Genomic DNA, 12,632 nt, shown 5'->3' on the forward strand with positions numbered 1-12,632 from the left:
ATTTAATTTTCACAATAAATCATGATTCTTCACGCTATAACTTTTTCTATCTCTCTCTTTCCCAAGACATTTGCTAAGTAGTATCGTGCATAAGAGACTGTAAGCATCCTCATTATTGTTGTCCTTGAGATCCAACATATCATGTTCATGCAACTTGTGAGCTATTGCATATTACTAATTGATTAGATATTGATAAGCCAAAAATGAATTGACCCTTTTAGCAAATTAATTGATTAATTATCCAAGTTAATTAATTAAGTCAATTTAATATGCAATAACGTGGTAGTACAGACAAATCACCAAATAACTAAATGCAGCGGAAAATAAGTTTGACACAGGTGATTTGTTTACGAATAGGAAAAATCACCGAGGCAAAATTTCACTGGGTGAATTTAAGGTCACCACTCTTGAGAATCTACTATTATCAATCACAAGCGATTACAAGTAAAAGGAATCTTAGTAGCTAATACCAAACTACAAGTTGAACCCTTACCTCAATACCCAATTGGACTTGTATTGTAGCGGCAATTTTTCCATTCAATGTCTGAATTCCAGTACGTAACTAACCAATGATGCACTGATCCTAGTACATGACTAACACACAAACTTGAGAAAAATGTTAGCTACAAAGTTATTCAGTTTATCCAACAATAAAGATCAAGAAGCTTCTTAGTCACAAAATCTTTGGTGTAAAGACGCAGTAACTTCTACAGAGAATATGATAAACTAGAACAATTTCTGTCTTTGGTCACAATATGCATGGATTCTGTTTTCAACACCTTGCATCACATTGTGGCTCTTAAAATAATTTTTATATATGTATAGGGTTGTAAGAAAAGAAACCATATACAAATACTCAAGGATATGCGTGTAATCAGATTTGGAAAACATGATTTTGTAATTCTCGATAGATACAGCTTGTATTGAGCTTCTGTCAAGTTTCAGCAGTAATTCTCGATAGAAAGGATTCTGTCGAGACTTCTGTCGAGTTTTAATGAACAACATTTCCTTCACTTGTTTCTTGGTCAAATTTGCATGGTTTCAATACTAAACTTGAACACTTATTTCTTGAAGTACTTAGTCCATCTTAGATCTACCTAATTACAAGTAAAATGTGTTTTGTCAAAGGATTAGCTAATTACATAAATATGACCTTAACAGATACCTTTGCCTTTATTTTTCAATTGCTTATGAACGAAACCACTAATAATAGTAGTGTCCACCACTTCAAGGTCTAGCAGCACTAATAAAAAAAATTAAACAAACTCTAGCCTCTTAATTATTCCAAGAACCAACTTAACTTTGATCCCCATGAATTCAATTATATTTTAGCCAAAGATTTATGCAAATCTTTAAAGCTTTATATATACCTCAATGGAAAACAAAAAAACGAATGCATCCACGTGGCATCCTCTCCAAGGAGAATATCCACGTGGCAACTGTTTAAGCCTCTCCATGCAGCCTATAATCTTAACATGTTAATGAAAGAGAAGATATCTTTTAGGATTTCATATTAAATATTGATATGTGATCGATTTGACAAGATTCTTGCCTTCAAAGTTAAAGATGAGAGAAGAAGAAGAAGAGAAAAAAAATAAAAAGCACTAGAGGTTGAAATGAGATAGTGGTGGCGACTTGTTTGTACTGTCCTGACCTTTCGGGGTTATATATATATATATATATATATATAAATTTTCCTTCCTTTTCTTTTCCATTTATATATTAACGAAGAAGGATCCTTTTCCTTCTTTCTAATTAACGAGAAGGATCGATCCTGAAAGTACGTAATTGGCTCTGACTCAGCCTCACCTTGAATTTGATCCATAAAAAATTAATCCCCAAATATTTTCTCTCTTAATTTTTGAGAAAGTGAGATTATTGAATTGACGAAATTTTGTAAATACTAAATCTCTTGTATTTTATTTTCACTAAGAAAATATGCAAACCTCTTAACAATAGTAATGTCAAGACCCTTGTAACTCAACTGATATTTCTTAGAATTTTTAATAGAAACATTCACAAATTTAAATTCCCCTTCCCCAACTATCAAATTATATATATAAAATAGCATCATAACAATATTAAACATTTAGTGTATATATATGTGAATGGAAGTCTTGCATGGAGAAAAATTAAATAAATTGGTAAACTCATATAACCTAATTAGGCCTAAACTTATAGGTTTAACTTTTAAATTAAGTGGTGTTCTATACGTTATATCAACACCTATATTAGAGACTAATCAAGATGTTGTCTCCACAACAAAACAAGTTTACACTTATATTACTAGAAAATTTTGTTTTAGATGGCACTAAGTTGCCCCACTAGCACAAACACACAAAGGTACCATGAACTAGTTCATTCTTATTTTGCCTAACACACAAATGCTGTCACATGCTTACCAAGCCCAAACATATGTGCTGACAAGGAAGTTACTTTGCCAAGTAACCGCCCCTTGTTACCACAACATATATAGGAAACTACCTTTAGAAAACTGTCTCGATGTCTTGGAGCCTTTGCTTTACTGCTTGCCCATGCCTCTGGCAACCCATGCACACTATCTAGCATCAAGCCTAGCTTAATTTGTCCATTCACCAATATGTTGAGGGCTTGGCCTGTGCTAATGCCAGCTTCAAGTTTGGGCAGCATAGTCCACATAGTACACACACAAGGACAGAGCCAAGACTTAGAGTTAGGAAGACAGAAGAATAAACAAAAAAAAAAAATTAAACTCCAAATAAACATTCATTTAATAAACCATCAACAAAGTAAATTACACAAAATTATTATTATTTTAAGATATTACAATGCAATTATTTATGAAAATGGAACTCGCCATCTTAATATATTATATGTGTGAGGTCTATTAGACACTAACTAATACACAAAAACACTAAAGGAAAAACTACAAAAAAAAAATCACAAAACATCACAGGCTATTGCTAAAAACAAAACTACAAAACAAAACATCAATGACAATAAGAGTTGATTGTTGCGTGTGGTGTTATGTCTGTCAGATGACAACTTTTTCATTTATAAAAGAATATAAATTATGGGTTAAAGACAAAGATGGGTCAGTCAGATTTTTACCTCTCTTTAACTCTTTTTTTCTACTCTAGTTTATTCTGCTTTGAGTCTCTCCGTCCCAGGCTCCCAGCGTCCTTGACTCCCTGCTCTTGCTTAGGTGCTCTATGCTATGAGAGGATACCTTTGCTTCTGCCATTGGCTACCGAATTCCTCTCCTTTGTGCTTAGTCGTAAGTTAGTTAGGTTTTCCTTCTTCTTCTTCTTCTTCTTCTTCTTCTTTTTTTTTTTTTTTTTTTTGAATGGTTTAGAAATCCCCTTCTTTTTTCCCTTTTATTATGTGTGAGGTAAGTTGGGTGTTTCCTACTCTAGGCTAGGTAGATATCTAATTAGAACCGGCTTTGATTTTTTTTTTTCCTTGTGTTTGTTTTGGGGTGTTGTTTGGGCTTAATTTTTGTTGTTGGGCTAATATTTTTTTTATAGCATTTAAAAATATCAATAATATTGTTATGGGGATTGATTTTTTTTTTTCCTTGTGTTTGTTTTGGGGTGTTGTTTGGGCTTAATTTTTGTTGTTGGGCTAATATTTTTTTTATAGCATTTAAAAATATCAATAATATTGTTATGGGGGGCAAAGTGCAATTTTATTAAAACAAACAATAATATATTATATATACTAAAAATTTTAAAAAAAAAATCTGGGGGCCACTGCCCCCGGGTCCAACAATAGCTCCATCCCTATACACACAACATAGTAACACACTTAGCACATTACCACCCATATGCAAACTTAGTTCCACTTGTCCATGAAAATCACAGCCTAACTTCACATTTTCCACTCTGAAATAGCATGCTACACGTTCAAACCCTTCTTTTGCACTCACACAGAGTACCCAGTAAATGCTAATCTCTGCCCATGACCAAACTCGCACAGGGTTTGCCATAACTTAACCTCATTGCACTTGCTGCTCACAAATATGCATGACTTGCAGCCTGCCAAGCTATCAGCACGATCCAACACCTTAGCAAAGCCACTATCATGTTGTTATCAAAGTCACTTGTGTAGTCATGCATGCACCACCATGAGGTAGCATTAGCATAGCCTATATTGATACCTCAAATTAACTATCCTGCACCTGCGTGTCAAGATTCAAAGATTTAATAATAGCTTACAAACTAATATGTCATTAATCAAAAGAATCGTAATTAAGATATTTATTTACTATATGTTGAAGTGGCAACCGTCACATTCTTTAGGACTGTGAGTTTAATTTGTAAAGTTTTTGAGAGTGATTATCCTATGCAGGTTTATAAATTACTAGGGTTGTCTTGTCAACTTGCTTTCCTCTAGAAGATTATATATGAAATCCATGGATATATAGCAATATTAATATATGTCTTATCTATCAACATCCACAAGCCAATTTTCAAGAATCATTGGCTAGTGCCGAAGTATTTAATTTTCACAATAAATCATGATTCTTTACGCTATAACTTTTTCTATATCTCTCTTTCCCAAGGCATTTGCTAAGTGGTATCGTGCATAAGAGATTGTAAGCATCCTCATTATTGTTGTCCTTGAGATCCAACATATCATGTTCATGCAACTTGTGAGCTATTACATATTACTAATTGATTAGATACTGATAGGCCAAAAATGAATTGACCATTTTAGCAAATTAATTGATTAATTATCCAAGTTAATTAATTAAGTCAATTTAACATGCAATAGTGTAGTAGTACAAACAAATCATCAAATAACTAAATGCAGTGGAAAATAAGTTTGACACAGGTGATTTATTTACGAATAGGAAAAATTACCGAGGCAAAATTTCACTGGGTGAATTTAAGGTCACCACTCTCGAAAATCTACTATTATCAATCACAAGCGATTACAAGTAAAAGGAATCTTAATACTTAATACCAACCTACAGTTGAACCCTTACCTCAATACCCAATTGGACTTGTATTATAGCGGCAATTTCTCCATTCAATGCACGAATTCCAGTACGTAACTAACCAATGAGGCACGGATCTTCGTACATGACTAACACACAAACTTGAAAAATATGTTAGTTTCAAAGTTATTCAGTTTATCCAACAATAAAGATCAGGAAGCTTCTTAGTCACAAAATCCTTGGTGTAAAGACGCAGTAGCTTCTACAGAGAATATGATGAACAAGAACAATTTCTGTCTCAAGTCACAATATGCATGGATTCTGCTTTCAACACCTTGCATCACCTTGTGGCTCTTAAAATAATTTTTATATATGTCTAGGGTTGTGAGAAAAGAAACCATACACAAATACTCAAGGATATGCATGTAATCAGATTTGGAAAACATGATTTTGTAATTCTCGATAGATACAGCTTGTATTGAGCTTCTGTCAAGTTTCACCAGTAATTCTCGATAGAAAGGATTCTGTCGAGACTTCTGTCGAGTTTTAATGAACAACATTTCCTTTATTTGTTTCTTGGTCAAACTTGCATGGTTTCAATACTAAACTTGAACACTTATTTCTTGAAGTACTTAGTCCATCCTAGATTTACCTAATTACAAGTAAAATGTATTTTGTTAAAGGATTAGCTAATTACATAGATATGTCCTTAACAGATACCTTTGCCTTTATTTTTCAATTGCTTATGAACGAAACCACTAATAATAGTAGTGTCCACCACTTCAAGGTCTAGCAGCACTAATAAAAAAAATTAAACAAACTCTAGCCTCTTAATTATTCCAAGAACCAACTTAACTTTGATCCCCATGAATTCAATTATATTTTAGCCAAAGATTTATGCAAATCTTTAAAGCTTTATATATACCTCAATGGAAAACAAAAAAACGAATGCATCCACGTGGCATCCTCTCCAAGGAGAATATCCACGTGGCAACTGTTTAAGCCTCTCCATGCAGCCTATAATCTTAACATGTTAATGAAAGAGAAGATATCTTTTAGGATTTCATATTAAATATTGATATGTGATCGATTTGACAAGATTCTTGCCTTCAAAGTTAAAGATGAGAGAAGAAGAAGAAGAGAAAAAAAATAAAAAGCACTAGAGGTTGAAATGAGATAGTGGTGGCGACTTGTTTGTACTGTCCTGACCTTTCGGGGTTTGTTTTATAAAGCTTAGAAAAGAAAACTGCTTTTATAAAGCTCATAAAAGCAAGCTGTTACTATTTACTAAGCTTCTTCATTATTATTTTTATTGCAGTAGCTAACTTGAAAAGGTGAAAAAAAAAAAAAAGAAAAAAAAAAGGGAGGTTTGCTACTTTGTCACAGAACAAAACAATTGGCAACGCGTGAAGGCCAAGGAATGAGGAAAAAGTACTGGTACCAAAAGCTAAGCAACCTAGCATGAGCAGCTCATTGGCTCAAGAAGAGAATGTAGATGGGTTGCACATGAAGATGCAAATTGCATGCTGACTAGACTGCAGTTTATTTTTATTTTGTCACTGCTGATCACTGCTCCCACAAAACTATGTATCTTTTTCTTTCTTCTTTTTGTAGTGATGGGTGGCATCTAACATTAATCATGTAGACCCACTTAAGAGATGATAAAGTGGAATATGTTGAAAGGGGTTGTAATCCTCTACATTTTCCACATTTCCCTCTTCTCACTAACCACACGTGCCAATAAGATCCAGCTAAAGGTGCTGTCATTCTTCTAATATATGGCCACTTTGGTAGTTCATATGATTTGTTTTTTCAGGGTTTGACTCACCCCATTACTCATAAAAGTGATAAAAATATCTGTTGTGTTAGCCCTCACAATTTTCACAACTTTGTTTTACAAAGGTTGACATGGTTTGTTGTGATTTTGAGTGATATTACCTTTATTTGGACCCATTAATGATACCATTTTTATTACATACTAATCACAGCATGCCAATAATCCTAATAAAATTTGTAAGAAATTTTAGCCCCAGGCATTAATGATATCAGTTATGGTTATTCCATAGATCCTTGGTCTTATACATAGTTTAAGATCTCTGAAAAATTTTAGGCTTGACAAAAGAAAATTAATAATTATGCTTATATTTGTTAAAAGTTGGTTAAAATATAATTGTATCTTGAATAGTGAAAAATGAAATTTTAAAAAGATGCACAGAAACAAATAAACAAATTAGTGAAAAAGTTTTAAAAAAGCGTTTATGCTAAATAGATTCTTAATTAATAACATTTTATGGGAAAAGATGTGGCATGATGTGATTAATTAGTTAAGAATGCAATTGTATGTGAGAGAGAGAGTACACAATACTCAAGAGTGGGTGATGTGAGTGATGAACAATACTTAGTGATACGTAAAGTAGTGAGTGATGTGAGAGATTAAACAAAAGTTGTTAGTGATGTGTAAAAATTTTATAAAATAACCGACCAAATATTATTCTTTTCGGCTGGGAAGAAGGAACCAGGAAGAGAATCCATGGTGGTGTATATATATATATAAAAGGGTTTTTAACTCCATACACTGAGAAGCCATCGTTAGACACGTTTAAGGTTTGATCTCATTTCTGAGGAGAGATCAGCAACAACCTCGAAGCTAGTTCACACTAGTGGGAGGTTGTCTGCAGAAAAAAAGCAAACAAAAAAGGTTACCAAGTTGTTGAAAGATCTCAAAAAATATATATCTATTTCTATGGCTCGTGGAAAGGTTCAGCTGAAGCGGATTGAGAACCCTGTGCACAGGCAGGTTACCTTTTGTAAGCGCCGAGCAGGGCTTCTTAAGAAGGCTAAGGAGCTCTCTGTGCTATGTGATGCTGAAATTGGCCTATTCATTTTCTCTGCCCATGGAAAGCTTTATGAACTAGCTACCAAAGGGTATGTCTCTTATATCTCTCTCAGATTTTATTTATATTTCAAAAATTATTGGTTTTTCTAAAAGTTTAAGCTTTACTACCTATTATGATATCATGATAAGTTCTTAGATGTGTTAAAAGCTTAATCCATTAAAAATTGATGAAATTTAACCATTTAACTATTATTCTAACAATATTATTTATGTTTATTTTCTTTTTTGCTGAATTGTTGTTATTTCTTTTCAAGTTTGAATTTAGGAGGAAATACGCAAAATTCTTTGTGATTTTCCCATAAAACATGATAACCCACTTGATGTTTTGAATGTAACCTTTAACACTTAAATCTTAGGGTTTTTTTTTAGTGTAACACAAGACCATATGTAGTATTGTTTTATGTGAAAATGTAACTCTAAATATGGACATACATCATCACATCAGCCACTTGTCATTATTTTAATGGATGTTTAACTATTTACATTTAAACAATTAATATCACATGAAAGTTAAGTGCTACATTTAAAACTGCAGGGAATATTTTGTGTTTTTGGGAAGAATCTTAATTGTGTTTTGTGTACTTTTCTTTAGATTTTATATGATATAAATGATGAAATTGTTCACTTTTTATCAACTTAAACTTTTGTGACAAAATCTTTATCCTTGAGATTTTGTTTATCATATTAGTATACAGCTATTGGTTCATTGTTAAACTTTATTCAGTACCATAATAAAATACCAATTTCAAAATGAAAGAGAGATGACAGTTTTCCTTTTATTATGCAAGAACCATGCAAGGGCTTATTGAGAGGTACATGGAGTCTAATAGAGGGGCTCAACCTGAACCAGACATTGAAACACAGCCTCTGGTATGTTCTCTCTGTCTCTCTCAAACACTTTGTTGTTGTTGTTTTTTATTTTTGTTTTTGTTTTTTGAGTTGTATATTCTATTTTTAAGCATAAAAACGAATTTTATCTCTATTACTAAAAGCTAGCATGAGAAGCATCAGATACTGCTCCTGATAATTTTCCACAGAATAATAATAGTTTATTCAACCACCATTGTAACAGAGTGTCGCACTTTTTATATCGACCTTTTTGTACGCGAAACTTTATGACTTGCATCCAATGCATGCACTCTCTATTGGCTAAGATTATTCTGGATTGGTATAACAATGCCTTGTTAAGTTGTAAACTATAATATATAAACAGTGTTTCTATCAAGCATACAATAGCACCTTCTCCTGTAAGACATATCAATGTGGAAATATGGAAACATGGGTAAGTTCAATGAATGAATGAGGAAAATAATGAGAATATAGAAGTCTCCTTATGCTGTGTAAAATAGAATAAACCATTGTGTTGCATATGTATCTTTCTATAGCAATTAGCGAGATTCTTTTCTCATTTATCTCATCTTGTATTGTGCACATGGTAAATGCTTTACATATTTATCGCTGGCGTAAGATACAAATTATTAGGAGTGACCCATTGTAAAATAAGCTTCAAGGAATTTCCCAAATAGTTTAACTCGTTGAAATTAATCATGGACTTAAAGAGGTATACAGTGTCTTTTCTTTGAGCAAAAGGTCCAATGGTAACCGTTTGTGAGATCTTCTTAAGAATGAATCCTAGCTATACTAAGAGAGCTAGTTCAAAGGAAAAAAAAAAGGACTAAATTAGTCTAATTCAAACATGATGTACAATAAATTTTGCAATCCAGTTAGGAAGATACTGTTTTTTTTTTTTTTTTTCCACAGTTTGTTGAAATAGTAAGTTGTGATTGCTAGGCAATTAATAAGTCTTAACACCACTGTTTGTGCTTAAGTTAGTTCCTTCCACTGTTTTTTTTTCTACTAATATGTGAATATATATCTTTGCTAGGATGCTAAAGAGGAAATTAAGCTGCTGAAACAAGAGGTTGAAATACTACAGAAAGGTCTCAGGTATTAAAAACCTCCGTCCTTATTTATAGTTATCTAATGTTAAAATAGTTCATTTTTCCTAGAAAATAAGTGTTTTTTACTGTTTTTAGTAGAGTTTTCTTTGCAAATATTTCAATAATCTCGTATTGTTTTCTTTTGGCCAAGTTTTATCAAACAATAAGAAGATCCAAAGCTTCTTTATCATTTATTAGCTTTGCTAGTTCTAGGGAACACAGTTCAAAATCTGTCAAAAATAAAATGGGAAATTGATATGTAAAAATCTCATTTGGAAAAAAAAAGACATCAGTCGGTCAATATAATGCTAGTTGACGATTGATCAGCTGTTGGTTAAAGTTGGTCTGTGAAGAGAAAGAAAGGGTGAAATGATAGAGAGAAGTTACTATTGGAAGAACTTTTTGCAGTGTGGAGTTTATTTTGTGATGGACTATTGACTATGTAAAATTTTGGAAAATGCACTTTCTCTATTTGCCTTGCTTTTTATTGATTACAATATATTTTTTAATTATTTAGGTTATTTTGTCCTACCAAACATTAGAAAGTATAAGAAACATTTTTTTTTTAAATGTTTTCCACCAAAAAAAAAAACATAGTGTCATAATGCTCCCCAAAGCCTAATAATATTTGTCTTGTCTCTTAAAGCCAAGGGAAACGAAATATGATTTTAGTTTATATGCATGTTATTCGTGACCTTTGCTTTTAGCATATTCAAATTTATTTTTGTTTTAAAGAATTTCTTGTAATAAAATCTATATTGATACCATTCCATTATATCACATGATATTTTAAAAAAATTAAAGGAATAATTAAGTAACTTCACACCAAACATGTATATAATCTATTCATATTAATCATGGTTATCAAATTGTTAGGGAAAGAGAGAGAATCTTTTAAGCAAAATGGTGAAATCCAAATAATTTAGGGTTGAGATGAATTGAAGTGTCATATGATTTGATCATATATGCGAGAATGGATTTTTGAGAGTAATAGTTGATAAACTACTCTTTGTCTAAAAAGTAAAAGAACATAAACTAGCATTTGTCTAAAAAAAACCATAAATTGAAAAGAAATAATGATTTTAAATATTTAACTATTATTTTAACAATGATTATTTTTTGTTATTATTTTTTTAAGAGTTGGCAATCGTGATTAATGGTTTGGTTGTATTCAATGTATAACAACCTTTTTGTTGATTTTTAAACATATGACGAGACAAAAAAATGTTTTATACATCTCATGGTCTCTATGTTTCAATGGAATATGTTTTACGCATTAATAGAACATATAAATGTTTTCAGCCTTATGTTGCCTCAATGCTTTAGTAGGCATGACAAAGATCAAAAAAGGAATATAATTAGTGTGTGAAAAATAAAAGAAGTCAATTAGTGTTAATTAGGAGTTATTATTACTACTATTTTTTGAATAAATAAGGATAAACTTATTGAAGAGCAAGAGAAGGACTTAGGGGAACCAACCCATCAGCATTTAAAATAGCTCAAATAGGGATAGATTTGATAGAAATGGATCCCAAATCTTACAAAAAGCGACTCAATGGGCAAAATTATGAGACAGAAGATTATGTAAATTAAACATGAAAGATATAGCATGCATGCTTGCAGGTATATGTTTGGAGGTGGAGTTGGGACAATGACCTTGGATGAATTAGATGTGCTTGAAAAGCACCTTGAGATTTGGATTTGTAACATACGGTCAACAAAGGTATCCATATCTTCTACACTAACATTGTTTAAGTACAGCTGTTATGCCAGTTCTTTATATTCTTAGTTTGAAGTGTTGAACTAATAAGTTCATATATTGCAGATGAACATTATGTATGAAGAAATTCAACTCTTGAGGAATAAGGTTAGTTGGAACAAAAAATTCCTTCTCTTGTTAATAAAATTTAGGTACAGATTCTTAAGATTCACGTGAATGGTAGAACCCATTGTTACGCGAAACCAAATTACTTGATTTAATTGTGAAACCTAATATATAGCATTTAAAAACATATATTTCATTATTTTTGTTTTTAAATATAGCACTTAAAAACAGTCATTAATGACTTCTTACTTAAACTACCAGAAGGTGCACTATTATTTTATTTTTACTGAAGGAACTTACTTTCTCTGGTTATTGAAGGAGGGAATACTGAAAGCTGCGAATAAGTACCTACAAGATAAGGTAATGAAAGATTGATGCCAATTGTATGCCATTATTTTTGTGAAAGAAATTGTGTGGAAAAATAAAATTAAAAAAAAAATCTTCGACCAACTGACATGGAGATTGTTCTTTTTGCAGATAGAAGAGAATACTGGAATGATTGACTTTACACCAAATACCACTAATTTTGCGTACCCACTAACAATACAGAATGAAATATTTCAGTTATAGGATTGCTCTATATGGTATACTGATCAGCAATCATCGAGCGTTCTTGTTGTATGTTTTTAATTTAAGGTGTGTCGTTTATCTACAAACTTCATCAGCGCTTGTAATCATAAGTACCTAGATTCCTTGCAGTATTGTACGTATTATGTCAATGTAGAATCTTTATGTTCTCAGTGGACAGAATTATCGACAATGGGTTGCCATTAATTCTAGTACTATATAACTTGACGCATGGTATGTACGTAGGATATTGTAATTTAATAAATCTATATATATGATTGCATGCCATTAACCTCCTTGGAGGTTTTATATCGAGTCATTGACTACTTATACTTTTTTTCGAGTTTTTAAGGTATCACAACCTTAGGGCTTGTATTGAGTGAAGTAGAGCAAAAGGCCACCAACAACGCCAATTTTCGTTTGTGATGCTATACATATATAATGAGTTTCTTATATTTAAAGAAAGTATTAGATTGCCATGAG

The 12,632-nt window shown here is 31.9% G+C and overlaps 1 protein-coding gene across 2 annotated transcripts; it reads left to right on the forward strand.

Annotated features, from left to right (window-relative positions):
- The first annotated feature begins 7,440 nt into the window (after positions 1 to 7,440).
- Positions 7,441 to 12,361, forward strand: LOC112026153 (agamous-like MADS-box protein AGL12). 2 transcript variants are annotated; one of them, XM_065765679.1, is made up of 7 exons: positions 7,441 to 7,846; positions 8,606 to 8,687; positions 9,703 to 9,764; positions 11,366 to 11,480; positions 11,583 to 11,624; positions 11,901 to 11,942; positions 12,060 to 12,361. In XM_065765679.1, exons 1-7 carry the CDS (start codon positions 7,665 to 7,667, stop codon positions 12,150 to 12,152), a joined length of 618 nt encoding a protein of 205 aa, XP_065621751.1. In that variant the 5' UTR covers positions 7,441 to 7,664; the 3' UTR covers positions 12,153 to 12,361. The 2 variants fall into 2 exon arrangements, with proteins under 2 accessions (XP_065621751.1, XP_023914605.1); XM_024058837.2 differs by having other exon boundaries at positions 7,444 to 7,846; positions 11,381 to 11,480.
- The last annotated feature ends 271 nt before the right edge of the window (positions 12,362 to 12,632 follow it).

This window comes from Quercus suber, unplaced genomic scaffold, assembly GCF_002906115.3.
Source record: "Quercus suber isolate HL8 unplaced genomic scaffold, Cork oak 2.0 scaffold_647, whole genome shotgun sequence".
In the NCBI taxonomy this organism is placed as follows: Eukaryota; Viridiplantae; Streptophyta; class Magnoliopsida; order Fagales; family Fagaceae; genus Quercus; species Quercus suber.

What these genes read in the sequence shown, in the direction of transcription:
- LOC112026153 (XM_065765679.1), top strand. Translation starts at nt 7,665, where the DNA reads ATGGCTCGTGGAAAGGTTCAGCTGAAGCGGATTGAGAACCCTGTGCAC. An exon ending in GTAACATACGGTCAACAAAG is followed by an intron (nt 11,481 to 11,582) that starts GTATCCATATCT and finishes CATATATTGCAG; the next exon opens with ATGAACATTATGTATGAAGA. An exon ending in ATAAGTACCTACAAGATAAG is followed by an intron (nt 11,943 to 12,059) that starts GTAATGAAAGAT and finishes TTCTTTTTGCAG; the next exon opens with ATAGAAGAGAATACTGGAAT.